General features: G+C 43.1%; 1 protein-coding gene across 2 annotated transcripts; it reads left to right on the top strand.

Moving 5' to 3' along the window:
* Nucleotides 1–959: 959 nt before the first annotated feature.
* Nucleotides 960–16402, top strand: LOC311110825 (ras-related protein ORAB-1-like). 2 transcript variants are annotated; one of them, XM_084153405.1, is made up of 7 exons: nt 960–1053; nt 1321–1388; nt 10517–10589; nt 10979–11074; nt 14889–14984; nt 15161–15292; nt 15563–16402. In XM_084153405.1, exons 2-7 carry the CDS (start codon nt 1375–1377, stop codon nt 15758–15760), a joined length of 609 nt encoding a protein of 202 aa, XP_084009531.1. In that variant the 5' UTR covers nt 960–1053; nt 1321–1374; the 3' UTR covers nt 15761–16402. The 2 variants fall into 2 exon arrangements, with proteins under 2 accessions (XP_084009531.1, XP_084009530.1); XM_084153404.1 differs by having other exon boundaries at nt 963–1145.
* The last annotated feature ends 653 nt before the right edge of the window (nt 16403–17055 follow it).

Genomic DNA, 17055 nt, shown 5'->3' with positions numbered 1-17055 from the left:
GATGGGTATACAGATAAGATTTACTTGGGTCCCAGCCCATGTGGGGGTGGAGGGGAACGAGGCAGTAGATGAACAGGCTAAACAAGCACTTAGTAGTGGGGATGTTGATGTTGAAGAATCAATGAGCAAGGCAGAGGCAAAAAGACTGATATATACAGTGATGGTGCAGAGATGGCAGGAGCAGTGGAATAGATATAATAAGGGAAGGCATTTATTTCAAGTACAGAGGAAAGTCGGGGAGGGGAGGACTGCAGGAAGGGACAGAAGAGAGGAGGCTATTTTTACGAGATTAAGGGTGGGATACAGCCAGTTGAATAAGACATTAAATGTGATAGGAAAGCATCCAACAGGAAAGTGTGATTATTGTCAGGAAACAGAGACCGTGGAGCATGTATTGCTACAGTGTGGGCAATATCAGAGGGAAACAGAGAGGATGAGATCTAGTATGAGGGAGAAGGGGATACAGGAAATTAATTTAAAGAGTATATTGAGTAGAACGTCATTATATATAGTCTCAAATATTTTGTTATCTTTTTTAAGCGCAACGGGGCTGGCAGGTAGGATGTAGTTTCTCCCTGTCTCTGGCCCACACTCCAGTACAGTAGGTGGCGGTAATGCACCATAACGTTGGATGCCAACCGCCGATAAACCCCACTGAAGAAGAAGAAGTAGACTGTGCCTTCAGTTCATTAAGCCATCGTTACGTTCTATCCACCAGTGGTGGTGGTGGTGGTTGTTGTGGTCATTCATTTACTCATCCAAAACACGATCATGGTCTTACATTTTGAGAAAGTAATGACATAGAGGATTTTTTTTTTCTTTTACTGATCTCATAATTAATTTAATAAAATATGACAGGCTTAATTTAGATGTGATTAGGTATGATTAAGCCATATGGAGAGCAATTGATTTCCCCAGTGCAGACTGAAATTCACGCCAACATTTTGCCACGTTTCACTAATGACGTAATCTTTCCTTAGCTTTGACAACAAGCAGAAGGGGCAACGAGCTGTTCAAACGTAGACCAACCTAGTTGCCTACATTGTCAGTAGGGTACTGTAGTCATATTATTCACGGCAGAACATACTCAATTTTCGACGATCCTTTAGGAACAAACTACGATTCCGAAAATCGCTAAACTCGCTGTAAGGCTTCTCTGTTTGTGGAGTTGCTATTTCTTGGTCGGTACTAGCAGCCATTTTGGGGTTCAGACAACTAACCTGGTTTTGGAGGAGTACCTTGCCAGCTAGTTAGTTAACTTAGCTAGCTACTTTTTTATCAAAGGAATTAGCTAGCTAAGTATTTATTTCAATTTTTCAGAGCGAAAGGGGGTGTCGTTTAATAAGAAGAGGGGATTTCTGTGACGAGTCCACGATGAATCCCGAATAGTAAGTAGCTAACGTTAGCTGTTCTGCTAGCTAGCCAGCTAACGTTAGCTGACCAACTGTCAAATACGTGCAAGCTAGCTAACTACCATTGTCACCGTGTTGTTTATTGAGGGCATATTAACGTTTCACACAGGTTAATCAATGTCATTACATGTTTGTTGTTTACAGCCAGTTAGTAGTTGTGAGTTTGCTAGCAAGTTGCTAAGTAGTCTTTACCATAGCTAACTATTCTTCAAAAATATTAGCTAGGAAACGTTACCTAGCAAGCCAGCCTACGTAACGTTAACTAACAACGTTAATCAGTGAACGATAACTGCTGTTGTCAAAGGGGAGAGTATTTTGGTTGGTAACTACTACTTACCTTTTTACTTAACATATTCAAGCTAGTAGTCTGACAATACAACGCACGTCTGCTAACGTTACATGTCATGAGATATGTGGTCCTCTGTAGCTCAGCTGGTAGAGCGCTTGTAACGCCAAGGTAGTGGGTTCGATTCCCGGGACCACCCATACACAAAAAAAAATGTATGCACGCATGACTGTAAGTCGCTTTGTATAAAAGCGTCTGCTAAATGGCATATTATATTATTATTATATGTTATGATTATCGTTAGCTAGATAGCTAAGTAACGTTAGCCATGCAAGTCATGATGGGAGTGTGTAACCTTACTGCAGCCTTTGTGCGCTTGTGGTCAATAATTAATGTAACTACCTTGCCTTTTCCATGACATTCAGTGAATTTGGCCCTCAAGTGGAAAACAACTAAGCAAGAGGACAGTCAGTGCCACCCCCGCTCTACATCTTGAGTCAGTCATGTGTAGGTCACGAGCATGCCTGCCATATGCCATGCCTCTCAACACATTCATTGGGTTGTTGGGCAATTCATGGTTTGTGTCTACTACTACCATCCCTCCATTCAGGTTGGCAAGTACCTGATTACTGTAGATTAGGCCTATAGGTTTCGTTTTTGTGATACATCTTTTGTATTTTAGCTCAGTTTAAATTATTGATTTCTCATCTATTCAACAGTCCCACTGGCATGACTGAACATCTGATTTGAAATGGGCGGCGGGTAGCTTAGTGGTTAAGAGCGTTGTGCCATTAACCGAAAGGTCGCTGGTTCTAATCCCCGAGCCGACTAGGTGGAAAATCTGTTGATGTGCCCTTGAGCAAGGCTCTTAACCCTAATTGCTCCTGTAAGTCGCTCTGGATAAGAGCGTCTGCTAAATGACTTAAAATGTAAATGTCTTCACAAGATTAAATTCTGATTACACAATATAGTGCATATGACTGCATTGCAAGGGTAGCCCTTTCCTTCCTTTTTTAGACAGGCACACTATAATATTGCCTCCATTTTTATAGTCAGTATAAAATCAGTTTCCATTTCAGTTATTTATTTGAAACCTCAAGGGGTATGTTATTAATTGTAACTCAGTTGTTCTTGAACTCTTAAACTGAGTATGATGTGTGTAGCATCAAATACAATTTTATTGGTCACATACACATTTAGCAGGTGTTGTTGCGGATGTAGCAAAATGCTTGTGTTCCTAGCTCCAACAGTGCAGTAGTATTCTCTGTGTATATCAATGATGTCGCTCTTGCTGCTGGTGACTCTCAGATCCACCTCTACGCAGACGACACCATTTTGTATACATCTGGCCCTTCACTGGACACTGTGTTAACAAACCTCCAAACGAGCTTCAATGCCATACAACACTCCTTCCGTGGCCTCCAACTGCTCTTAAACGCTAGTAAAACTAAATGCATGCTTTTCAATCGAACGCTGCTTGCACCCGCCCGCCTGACTAGAATCACTACTCTCGGCGGGTCTGACTTAGAATATGTGGACAACTACAAATACCTAGGTGTGTGGTTAGACTGTGAACTCTCCTTCCAGACTCACATTAAGCATCTCCAATCCAAAGTTAAATCTAGAATCGGCTTCCTATTTCGCAACAAAGCCTCCTTCACTCATGCTGCTAAACATGCCCTCGTAAAACGGACTATCCTACCGATCCCTGACTTTGGCGATGTCATTTACAAAATAGCTTCCAACACTCTACTTAGACTACATCCAATTTGCTATCACAGTGCCATCCGTTTTGTCACCAAAGCCCCATATACTACCCACCATTGTGACCTGTACGCTCTCGTTGACTGGCCCTCACTACATATTCGTCGCCAAACCCACTGGCTCCAGGTTATCTATAAATCACTTCTAGGCAAATCCCCGCCTTATCTTAGATCATTGGTCACCATAGGAACACCCACCCGTAGTATGCATTCCAGCAGGTATATCTCACTGGTCATCCCCAAAGCCAACACCTCCTTTGGCCGCCATTCCTTCCAGTTCTCTGCTGCAAATGACTGGAACGAACTGCAAAAATCTCTGAAGCTGGAGACACTTATCTCCCTCACTAACTTTAAGCATCAGTTGTCAGAGCAGCTTACCGATCACTGCACCTGTACACAGCCCATCTGTAATTAGCCCACCCAACTACCTCATCTCCATATTGTTATTTACATTGTTATTTATTTTGCTCATTTGCACCCCAGTATCTCTATTTGCACATCATCTTCTGCACATCTATCACTCCAGTGTTAATACTAAATTGTAATTATTTTGCACTATGACCTATTTATTGCCTTACCTCCATAACTTACTACATTTGCACACACTGTATACAGATTTTCTATTGTGTTATTGACTGTACGTTTTGTTTATTCCATATGTATTTCTGTTGTTTTTATCGCACTGCTTTGCTTTATCTTGGCCAGGTCACAGTTGTAAATGAGAACTTGTTCTCAACTGGCATACCTGGTTAAATAAAGGTTAAATAAATAAAATAAAAATGTACATAGGGCAGCAGCCTCTAAGGTGCATGGTTGAGTAACCAGGTGGTAGCCGGCTATAATGGCTATTTAACAGTCTGATGGCCTTGAGATAGAAGCTGTTTTTCAGTCCCTCAGTCCCAGCTTTGATGCACCTGTACTGACCTCGCCTTCTGGATGATAGCGGGGTGAACAGGCCGTGGCTCGGGTGGTTGATGTTCTTGATGATATTTTTAGCCTTCCTGTGACTTCGGGTACTGTAGGTGTCCTGGAGGGCAGGCAGTGTGCCCCCGGTGATACTTTGGGCAGACTCTGGAGAGCCCTGCGGTTGCGAGCATATGTGGTTTCCAGTTTGTACAAAGTCCAGTGTAGTTCCTTGAGGGCCGTTGTGGTATCGGCTTGAGGGGGAATATACACGGCTGTGACTATAACCAAAGAGAATTCTCTTGGGAGGTAATACGGTCGACATTTGATTGAGATTTTCTAGGTCGAGTGAACAAAGGACTTTAGTTCCTGTACATTATCACAATCACACCATGAGTACCTAATCATGAAATATACAACTAGGCTACAGTTGTATGTTCCTGTCTGCGCGATGTACTGGGAACCTAGCTGTATGGATGGGGACAGTATATCTGGAGAGAGCCATGATTCCGCGAAACAGTATGTTACAGGCCCTGATGTCTCTCTGGAAGGAGATCCTCTCCCTGAGCCGTCTACTTTATTGTCCAGGGACTGAACATTAGAGAGTAAAATACTCTGTAGCGGTGGATGGTGTGCACTCCCCCTGAGTCGGACTAGAAGTCCACTCCGCCGGCAGTGTCTTGGAGCAGCCTCTGGGCTAAGCCCAATTACCCTGGGGGGTACGAACAAAGGATCCAATTCGGGAAAGTCGTATTTCTGGTCGTAATGCTGGTGAGTTACCACGGCTCTGATATCCAAAAGTTATTTCCGGCTGTATGGAATCTGGGCTAATAATGTAAGAAATAACACACAAAAAAACACAATTCTGCAAAGTTGCTTAGGAGCTAGAAGCCGAGCTGCCATGTCTGTCAGCGCCATATTCACCCTTGTTGGCATGCTATGTTTGAAGTTCCACTCATTAACTTACACCTGGACAATGGACATCGCATAGGCCTATCTTATGTATTGTCTTGGCTAATCCATCAACAATTACCCCAGCCCACCCAAGCACTTTTGCTTTGGTATGACAATAACTAACTACCAGAGAGAGATCATTGCCTAGCAGAGGTCATATCCACTCTCACACTATTGCCCCCAGCCCTTACACATCCTTCAGTCCTCTCAAGAGGTAGGGTACTTATCTATCCATCCCCACACTGCTTCCATGGACTCAAATGCACCTGGTGAACCCGGCAAACTGTCTTTGGGCTTCTGAGTTCCCAGTTACTAGCCTAAAGATTTCTTTGCGGTCCCAGTTGCTAGCCTGCAGAAAACATAGGCTACATTTGTGTTTTTGCAGAGCACTTGCTTTAGGCCTATCCTTTGCCTAACCCAAGCTCTAGTTTATCGCATCTGCTGGAGCTGAGCTGCTGATCCACAGACTGTTAGGGCCTGGCTGACACACTGACTCGCATTGACCCTCATTGACCTCTGTAGTAATGAGGAAAGGGAACCTCAGGTCTGATCTAAACCCTGCTTTTCCTCGACACCTCTTGTCTTATTAGACTGCCGTCCCTGAAGAGAGACCGAGACAGGAATGCTAAAATTGCAGTATTTGATTCTGTGGCATTTGTAGAATTTTGTGATTGAATGCCATGGAGTGTGTTTGCATGTGTTAGAGGTGTGGGTGTTTTTTTAAAGGAGTTTTAAAGTCAAATGTCATGTGAAAGTCATAATGATGGGCAGTATCATGTGTTTGGTGTGTCTGTGTGTTTGCAGCATACAAAGTATAATTCAATCCAACTTAAAACATAAACAATGACTGTGATAGAGGAGTGGGATGGACAGTTTTTTGCTGTAGGCTATTCTCCCTCTCTCTTGCATGACCAGTCAGCGGTACTACTAGCCTTTCATAGGGACTGTCATTATTGTCCTCAACCATCTGCTTAATGAAGAGGGCATGACTGGATTTCATTACAATGGGAAAGGAAAGGGACAGGGAGGCAGGAAACAGGCCTGCCTCAGAGCTTCTTAGCCTTGGGGCTGGGTCAGGTTCTTCCAAGCCTACCTTCCTTCCTTTGACTGTACTACTGGAGAGACTGGAGGAGGGTCCGAGCTGAAGTCCAGCTGCATTCCCCTCTACTGTGGAATGCTTAATCAGCTTACAGGAGTTTCCATATCTTTTTCTGTGTAGCCTAGTTGTATGGCACAGCACGTCTATGTTAAATAAACAACACTGCATACAGAGTGGAGGGGGTTGAGAGAGAGAGGGAGAGCTCTCTGTGTGTGAGTGTGCCTCGGTCAGAGCTGAACATGAGTGGACAATAGCTGTAGCCTATAGTTTGCGAGAGATTTATTTTGCTGGTCTGACCTATTTTGATAGGGAAGCATTAGTATAGCCTAATTCACACGGTTGAGAGTGGGACAGGATGCTCAGCATTTTGTTGTCCTCATGCATCGATCCTAATGGTGTTTCTTCTCATATAAATGAGCATAGCATGAATTGGTGTATTTAAGTAAGCATCAGTGGAGCAAGGAATGGTGTTTTAGAAGTTAGGCCTATTGTTTCTTTTTGCAAGATTAGTGTTTGGCAAGCTCATGCGGTTGCTATGCTGTTTTAGTACAGGGTTAAAAGCCTATTCGACATGAGGACCAGTTAGTCATGTTTGTGTGAGTGTGTGTCTACGCGTTTTGTGTATCTCATAACTGATCAAGGTTAGCAGCACTCTGAAATCTGAGCTGATGAACTACAGGGAGCTTTGGCAAACTCTGAACAACAACATTAATTGTCTGAGCTCAATTAAAGTAGGCTTCTTGGTGAAGTCAGGCACAGGCCTACTAAGTTGGTAGTGTATTCCGTTTAACATACTACGCTGTTGTCAGTCACAGTGCAGTCTTTACCTCTTAAAATGTCCTTGTGAGTGTGTATCACATGAGAACTGAAACATTGACCTCCCCAACTGACCTTTATGTGATTTTGCTGATCATGCACAGCTCAGTATTGTGAGGTTTAATTTCATTTGCTTGTAAAACCACATAAGCTGCTGAAATCACTACTTTTCTGTACCAATAAGTATGGAAGTTTGTGTTGCTGTGTGTTTGGACTTGAATTGGCCTGGTTTCAACTTGTGTGTTATTGTCTATAAATGGGTTGGTGTGAAAGAGCTTTTTAGGTATTATGCAAGCGTCATAAGACATCAGACACATCCTCGCTGCTGATTGTGTGGTGGTGAGACAAAAATAGTTATCCTAAGCATTTGCCCAACGCAGCATCTTGCCCAACGCACTGAAAGCAATAGGCCTAACAGCAATGGCATCTTGGAATTGTCTGAAGCATGATCACAATTAGATCTCTTCTGGTGAGACGGTGAAGTGTGAAGAAACTGTTCTGTCTGAGGAAGCAATCAAAGCTAATTAGGTCTGTCCCCGAAAAAAATTAAAATATTGGTCGACCAGGAGTCTTCTGTTCTTTCGACCAATCAATTGGTCAACGTGTATTTTTCAATATATAGACAAACTATATGCACTGAGCTTGTCTGATTCTTTAAGCTTGTTTTGTCTGATTTCATAGGGCAACAGATAATCTTCCATTTGGGACTTATTTTATTGTACTGATCAACATTTGCATAAAGTAGCTTATTTTAACCAGTAATGATATCATTCAAGAGGCAAGAAGGGTGCAGCCCCTAGGAGCCCTATTCTCTCTCTCTCTCTCTCTCTCTCACACACACACACACACACACACACACACTGACTGTTTGCTGAGTCAATAGATCATCTTTGGCTAATGGAGAGACGTAATGAGAGACAGATTACTTCAGGGGTCTTCAACCATTTCTTGCCCAGGGACCCCCTCACAGGCAAACTGGGGACCCAGGGACCCTCATCATGTCTTATCATCAGGGGAATTATAATGGCAAGGAGAAGTAATCAACATTTTTGTATTATCTTGACATCCCCACATTATAATTGGAAGAGTCTATTAGCTAGAAAGACAGCCTATTCGCGGGCGCTTTTTCAAAGCCTATGACAGATACTCCAGTGAGTGTAAGTGGCTCAATATTAGGAGTTGAGAAATAAAATCATTAGAAAGATATTCTCCTCTCTTCTACTGTAGGTATGTAATTCAACGTTATTTAATTATGTTGCTAGCGATATTCATAGAAATAAAAAAGATACAAATGTCACTGTTTTGCAAGGGGTCACCTTGTAGTACCTCGGGGTCTGCGGACCCCCGGATGAATACCCCTGGATTAAGTGAATTAATAAAGTTTTGGTGGCAATCAGCTTTGAAATCAGCATATTTTGTGTTATGGTATCACAAACAAAGTACTAGGGTAGTGAATTGATGTTCGCTGTAAGCTAGGAAGGAAAGTTAGCCTACAAAGCTAGAAGTTACCGTTATGTTCTAGCATTGTAAAGTGTTCTAACCTATATTGACATTGTTTTGTTAAGTTTCAACATTTTTACATGTGTAGCATTATTTAAGTGTGTTAACGTCTGTGCAGCATGAGTGCAGCCCAGACTCCCAGTTCAGGCTAGCAATGAGTAAGTGGAGCAGGCACGGTACGTGTCTCGCACTCACAGACGGGCCTAGATAAGTGGCGATGGGAGTAGGGTGGCGGGTGGAAGAACGCAAGCAGTTTTGCAAGCGGTGCTGTTCGTGGTGCCCGTGAGCGCCAAAAGATGAAATTTGAAGTCATGAGCGGCCACCACACATGGTTCACCAGTGAGCATCGTTCATCTTGTCAACCAATCAATTTTAATGACTGCATTCGAGCTGACAACAACCGGGACCACTGGTCTCTCTATACACGGTAGGCAGATTTTCTCTGATAGAGTTGATCTGTGAGACACATTTTGACAGAAGTACCAAAAGTAACAAAAAAAGGTTTGAGTATCAAACCGTTTTTCATGTTCTAGTATCGAAAAGGTACAGAAGTTTCAGTATACCGTGCAACACTAATCAGAACATGACGTTTTTCTCTTTCACGCCGAGGCTTGGTGGTTATCGAAAGGAAGAGAGCTGGGAAGATTTTAAATACATTGAGAAACTAATGTCACTCTCAATGGATGTAAAAACAGACTGTTTACTTGCTGTTTGAGGTGAAGAAAAAATTACTTTGAGAAGCTCCACTGCTCATTAGTGTAGTTAAGACAATCAGAAATACTATCAGACATCCCCAAATGGGAACATTTATACATTTACGTGCAGACCAGGTAGCCTAGGCTTACTTCTATGTGTAATCAGGTGCGCATCCTTATTCAACAATGACAGGAGCAGCGCTCCAAACAAAAGCCAGCGAATAAATTGACAACTTGTAAATGGAATGAAATGAACCAAAACTTGTTTCTCAAGTGTCACATAGGTTGTGTCACAATGTGTCCACTCCGACAATGAGAATGTAAATTACTGTTACTGAACAAACGATAGGCATTAATGGTAAATGTACTACTGGTGATTAGGGCAGGGAATTGCCAGGGACCTCACAATACGATATCACAATACTTTGGTGCCGTAACGATATGTATTGCGATTCGATACTGTGATTTTGTGATTCAATGTTCCAAACATATTGCTTATCATATGTCAGAGGGACAAGAGAGAGCCATGAGAAAACACGTTTTGATCAGTCATGGAAATAAGTGTTTTAAATTATACCCAGGATGCATTATCTTCAAACATACTGTAGTCCTAAGGAATACTCTCAAACGGTGTCAGGTCAAAGCAGTAGCCATTTATGGAAAACCAATGCAATTTCGAAATTAATTAAATTTAACTTATTTGATCAATTTTATCAAATTGCTTGGTGTGCCAAGGCAAATACCCTCACGGCACGCGTGCCTTATGTTGCAAATGCCTGTTTAAGAGTGATGGCCTGTGCCATCCCTCCTGCCTCCGCAATGGATTCGTCCACTGAGACGGGCGCGAATCAGACCTGTGTCTCGTGTGCCATGAAATAAAATATATTTGCGACCGCTCATCTAAAAAAATCTGTCAACCAACAGCCTATCGACCAAACAATTGACCAGTCGACTAAATGGGGTCAGCCCTAAAGCTAATGCTGTCTTCCGAGTTTAGAGTCCCAAGTTTGACAAGGCTATGCTTTTGTTGAAACTGTGGGAAATCTGGAATCCTGTTGTTTTAAAACACTTTACTCCTCTCTTCACAGTGACTATTTATTCAAGCTGCTCCTGATCGGTGACTCTGGTGTCGGAAAGTCATGTCTTCTACTCCGATTCGCAGTAAGTGTCCTGTTGATTTGTCCATGTCCCATAAGTGTCTCATAGCCATTCATAAATTGCTCGCACTAATCACTCATTAGCTGTTCATAGGCTGAACTAGTCATATTAATAATGTCATATTAGTGCACTGCTTGGAGTAAATTCAGCATGTAAGAACTGGATGCCCTGTAATGCGAACCAGTTTCAATCAATCATAGGAATAGTATTCAAATTCTATATTAATACTTATGTATGTTAATTTTACTTATCTTGTTTACTCTCCTATTGCGGTGAATGATCATACTTTTGATTCGTTTTTTCTCTTGACTGAGAATGTATGAAAGGATTTGTACTTTGAGCAGGATGTGAGTGCTTGTTCCCTCACCGACTCCTCTCCCCTCTCTCCCCAGGATGACACATACACAGAAAGCTACATAAGCACAATCGGAGTGGACTTCAAAATACGAACTATAGAATTAGATGGAAAGACCATTAAACTTCAAATCGTAAGTGCTTCCCCGCCACATCTTTGTTTTTCTAAAATGGAAAGGGATACGCCAAGCTATACTGACAAGGACCTAACAAGTATGCCTTTCTGCATCTGGCCACATTTGTACCATGGAATTTCTGGAAAAATGCCATTGTAGGCATTCCTAAACAGAACCTAACTCTAAGATTGTTCATCAAATATCCCAAGGCAGAGGCCTCCTACATTATTAAGACTCATGGTTGACTATAACATTGTGAATTATCGATTAGAAATTCCCTTCTCTCATCTGTTTGAGGTGCTTGCGTGTGTTGGTCTTATTTGTCACAGTTGGTGAATGTGCGATGAAGCAGCATCAATTTGCAGGGTTGTCCGCGGGTCCTTAGTCTTAAAATATTTAATTAATTTATCTAAATTAAAGGCTTTAAAATGTCTTAAATGTTCTTAAATTCAGTTTTCAATGGTCTTAATAAATGCGACCAGAGATGACTACAGTGTTTCTACTATGTTGTGCAGCTGCTTAATTGTTGCCACCACGGCAAAATCGGATGAAAAAAATGTAGATCCAATTATAGCCTACTCCTACCGAGGCGCATTTTCAAGATGCTAGAGAGCTCCAAATGTAGCCTACGACTCTGTATGCGCGTGTGCCACTACAAGTTGGCAGTGGCTAGATGAGCGAGCGCAGCGAGTAAGGTAGGCTACAAAATAGATTGCTTGCAGCTTGGCTAGTTAGCTCACTCGTTAGCTAGCTAGTTAACTATTCAGATATATGATTTGGTCAAACAGTAAAGTTAATTCTCTTCATAAAACCTGCAATGAAAGTGTCTGCCCTGCCCATGTGCCTGTTTCTCTGTGGCCTGTTGCAGTGATAATGAGCGAGGCACGTTTTACTGCCTTTCCCACTGCACTCCTGTAGAAAAAAAAAATAGTAATCTGATTCTAGCTGTAAGGAAAAAACGGCTATCCTGTGTAATACTCAGGGCCTAAAATTAAGACCCACCACCTGCCAAACGTGGGTAGATTTTGGCATTGTTGGGTAAGAATGTCTAATTCACCAGCCACGTTGCTGCATGGTAACACTCAGGGCTCTACAGTGTGAGCATTTAATAAAAATAGTAAAGTATGGCCACCAGTGCTAGTTTTGATTTTATAGCGAAATATTTGCTGCAGTAGCTGTTTTCAAAGTATTTCTGCCGTTTTGTTTCATATCTGGTAATGCACAAAGAAATCTGAATCATAACATTATAGCTATCCCACCTTGCGCAGAAACATTACCTGTCTGGGGGGCTGTGACCACTGTGAGTGCTGAAAGATTAGTTTTTAGAAGCAATGGGCACAGACATCAAACTTGGTCTAATATCTCGGAAGTCTACTAAAGTGAGACATTGTCCTCATGTTTCTTAGCCATTTACATTGTTTTGTTCACAAGCTAGGTTGCTTTTCAATTTTTTAGTTAACTCCCACTGCTAGCAAAAAGAGACATTGTTGGCCTGAACTAGTGACATTCTAACAGGCACACATGACTCAAGTGGCCATGTTACCAAAGTAACCTTAAAGGGGCAGCTAAATATTTTTGTCTGATATTTTTGTTAAAATACTCAGGTCACAGAATATGACATTAAATCGAGCAGTATACCACATTACTTCTTACTAGTAATACATTTCTTGTTTTAGAAACATAACTAAGCATGCCCATCTGTTTGTTTTGTGTTGGCAACAACAAAAAATGTGGTCTGGAAAAAATTGTGGTGGCTGGTAGATTTATTTAATCTACCTGCCACAGCGGCTGGTATACAGAAAAGTTAGTTTTAGGCCCTGGTAATACTTGTCACAATTGAACAGTTGAAGAGAGGATGTTCTCAGCTTTGTGCAGGTATATATTTTTTTTCTCAGCTGTCTGTTTTACAACTGAGATATTAATATGGATTTGAGATACGGAGCGCGCGAAATGAGCATTGGCCATTGCGAGCGCATTGGGCATTAGGCTATGACCGCAACGTTTTTGTTAGGACAATAATTACTTTACTGTTCAATTAAAACATGGCTACTTCCAGTAACAATTATATTTAGAGGTAGTGATCTAGCTAATGTGTTTTGAGTTTGCACTTACCCAGCTGGTGAATTGCACCAAATATATTAGTCTGTTAGCCTACCAGACAAGCTAAATTACTTCTATGCTCGCTTCAAGGCAAGTAACACTGAAACATGCATGAAAGCATCAGCTGTTCCGGACCACTGTGTGATCACGCTCTCCATAGCCGATGTGAGTAAGATCTTTAAACAGGTCAACATTCACAAGGCCGCAGGGCCAGACGGATTACCAGGACGTGTACTCCGAGCATGCGCTGACCAACTGGCAAGTGTCTTCACTGACATTTTCAACCTCTCCCTGTCTGAGTCTGTAATACCAACATGTTTCAAGCAGACCACCATAGTCCCTGTGCCCAAGAACACTAAGGTAACCTGCCTAAATGACTTCCGACCCGTAGCACTCACATATGTAGCCATGAAGTGCTTTGAAAGGCTGGTCATGGCTCACATCAACACCATTATCCCAGAAACCCTAGACCCACTCCAATTTGCATACCGCCCCAACAGATCCACAAATGATGCAATCTCTATTGCGCTCCACACTGCCCTTTCACACCTGGACAGAAGGAACACCTATGTGAGAATGCTATTCATTGACTACAGCTCAGCGTTCAACACCATAGTGCCCTCAATGCTCATCACTAAGCTAAGGACCCTGGGACTAAACACTTCCCTCTGCAACTGGATCCTGGTCTTCCTGACGGGCCGCCCCCATGTGGTAAGGGTAGGTAACAACACATCCGCCACGCTGATCCTCAACAAGGGGGCCCCTCAGGGGTGCGTGCTCAGTCCCCTCCTGTACTCCCTGTTTACTGACTGCATGGCCAGGCACGACTCCAACGGCATTATTGAGTTTGCCGATGACACAGCGGTGGTGGGCCTGATCACCGACAACGACGAGACAGCCTATGGGGAGGTGGTCAGAGACCTGGCCATGTGGTGCCAGGACAACAACCTCTCCCTCAACGTGATCAAGACAAAGGAGATGATTGTGGACTACAGGAAAAAGAGGAGGACTGAGCACACCCCATTCTCATCAACTGGGCTGTAGTGGAGCAGGTTGAGAGCTTCAAGTTCCTTGGTGTCCACATCACCAACAAACTAACATAGTCCAAGCACACCAAGACAGTCGTGAAGAGGGCACGACAAAACCTATTCCCCCTAAGGAGACTGAAAAGATTTGGCATGGGTCCTCAGATCCTCAAAAGGTTCTACAGCTGCACCATCGAGAGCATCCTGACTGGTTGCATCACTGCCTGGTATGGCAACTGCTCGGCCTCCGACCGCAAGGCACTACAGGGGGTAGTGCGTACGGCCCAGTACATCACTGGGGCCAAGCTTCCTGCCATCCAGGACCTCTATACCAGGCGGTGTCAGAGGAAGGCTCTAATAATTGTCAGAGACTCCAGCCACCTTAGTCATAGACTGTTCTCTCTGCTACCGTACGGCAAGCTGTACCGGAGCGTCAAGTCTAGGTCCAAGAGGCTTCTAAACAGCTTACACCCCCAAGCCCTAAGACTCCTGAACATGTAATGAAATGGCTACCCAGACTATTTGCATTGCCCCACCCCACTATTTGCATTGCCCTCAACTTGATGGAACCTGCAGGTACCCTGTATTTGGCGGAGTGTGTGTGTAGCAGCATCTATTTGGCAGAAAGAGAAAGGGCATGCGTGTGTTTGGCCGTCTCGTATTTATGACAGTGACTGAATATCTCTGCTGTGTATTGACGCTGACAGTGGGACACGGCGGGACAGGAGAGGTTTCGCACGATCACATCCAGCTACTACAGAGGAGCCCACGGCATCATCGTAGTCTACGACGTCACAGACCAGGTCAGTCTGTCTCTTTAGCACAGTCAATCTTTACCTTTTCACTGTGTTTGGGTTTTCTGGCTTCTTTTCCAGAATTGAAAGTCAGGAGTGCAGGTGAATTAGTACTTTGAAAGACTTACTTCACAAATATCTTGCCTACTCTGACATGTTGGTTTTGATTATCTTTCTTCTTCTAGGAGTCCTTCAACAATGTAAAGCAGTGGCTACAGGAAATCGACCGCTACGCCAGTGAAAATGTCAACAAGCTATTGGTGGGGAACAAGTGTGACCTGACCACAAAGAAAGTGGTGGATTACACAACAGCAAAGGTAAGGGCTTCCAACCAAGACAATGGGTTATCAGATGGAGCAGGAGTAATGCATTTTTTCCAATTAACTCTTTGAAAAAATGGTGTAGAGCTGTGGTTACCAAACTTTCAAATTGAGATTTTGTTGAGGCCCCCAAACATTCAAAATGGTTTTGGACACAATCGGGTCTCTGCAACCCAGTAGTAAAATAGTAGTAGTAATAGTTTACAGTCCTGTCATGAATGCAGCAGCAGCTCCCCTAACCCTCTCTCGCCATTCCTTTCTCTGCAGGAGTTTGCAGACTCCCTGGGCATCCCGTTCTTAGAAACGAGTGCCAAGAGCGCCACCAATGTGGAGCAGGCCTTCATGACCATGGCTGCTGAGATCAAGAAGAGGATGGGCCCCGGGGCCACGAACGGAGGCAACGAGAAGTCCAATGTCAAGATCCAGAGTACGCCTGTCAAACCTGACTCGGGGTCCTGCTGCTGAGCGAGAACCCCACCACCCACCAACACCTCTACCCCCACCTCAAGCACCCCACTCTGGCCTGTCAGCCCCCTCCACCTGGCCCCATTCTTCACCATGCCCCACCTACCTAGCCTAACAGTAACCGAGAGAGGGAGAGTCCGATAGAGATTGTGTGTCAGATGGACAGCCCCTCACTGGCCCCCTCCTGGAGAGGCTTTACCCCACACCCTTCCCCGGACCTCCTCAGAGACAACTGATTTCGTTTGCCCCCGCAGTTAACGCCCCCCCGTTGTGTGCAGGTTTATGAGAATAATGTGTCTGTGTATCTCACTGCATTCCTACTTCAGGGTTGGTCTGTGGTCAAATTCAATTCTATTTTTTGTTCTTCTGTCCCCCTCTTTTTTTTTTTCTTCGCTTTTGTTTCCTGTTGGTTGTTTTGCTGTTTGTATCAGCATGTCTCTCTTTAAGGTGTTTATTCGCCAATATGCGTGTCAGCCAACTGCACAAGTCTCACTGTCTCACGAAAAAGTACTGAAAAATGTGTATGTATGATCTGATTTGCTAGTTCTTTAGACTTCATTACTTAATCTCTGAATTAAATTTGTGGCTGCTCAACATGTCCGATTTAAACAAAAATAATAAATATTGTACTTCCAGACTGTATGATACAAAGATCTGTCTGTGATTCTTGGTGGAATATGTAGAAAATTTGTTTTATTTGTTCTACATTTATGGCAAATATATTGCACCAGTAATTTAATATTGGTTTGCAAATTGGCCATTACCTGTGGAATATTTCCGTTCAGAATTGCATATATAAAACACTAGGTTCTTTTTTCATAATAAAGGCAACTGAATACAGTTTTAAAAGAACTCTGTTCCCATTTCTCTAGCACTGTTTACCTAGTTTGGTGTGTTTGCTATATGGATAAGTGTGTAGATTTGTTTTATAGTATAAGGTCAGAACAGAATGCCTATGTATCACATTCTCATGAGACCCCCCCACACATCCCCACCCCCAGTACACCAACTGCTCATTTCAGACACTTTCTAAGGAAAAGGTCAGAGATTTACAGTTCCTTGGATCTTAGCTCTTACAATATGCCAGGCCACATTTAAGGTTTGTAACTACAGTATTTTCACTGACCTGGCCTCCATTGAGCTGCTCCATAAGCAGCTGAAGTGTGACCTGATTTCCAGTAGACCCAACTCAGCAGAATTTTATAGTTGAGGAAATACTGTCCCATGAATCTGGGGCCTGTAGACAGCCTATTTCAGATGACTCTGCTTTTAGAGCAAAAACTCATTATTATCCT

This window comes from Coregonus lavaretus (assembly GCF_964263955.1).
Source record: "Coregonus lavaretus genome assembly, chromosome: 36".
In the NCBI taxonomy this organism is placed as follows: Eukaryota; Metazoa; Chordata; class Actinopteri; order Salmoniformes; family Salmonidae; genus Coregonus; species Coregonus lavaretus.
This window is presented reverse-complemented; position numbering and strand designations above follow the sequence as displayed.

Coding starts and splice junctions, on each gene's coding strand:
- LOC311110825 (XM_084153405.1), top strand. Junction 10,590..10,978: donor GTCTTCTACTCCGATTCGCA/GTAAGTGTCCTG, acceptor CTCTCTCCCCAG/GATGACACATACACAGAAAG. Junction 14,985..15,160: donor TCTACGACGTCACAGACCAG/GTCAGTCTGTCT, acceptor TTCTTCTTCTAG/GAGTCCTTCAACAATGTAAA.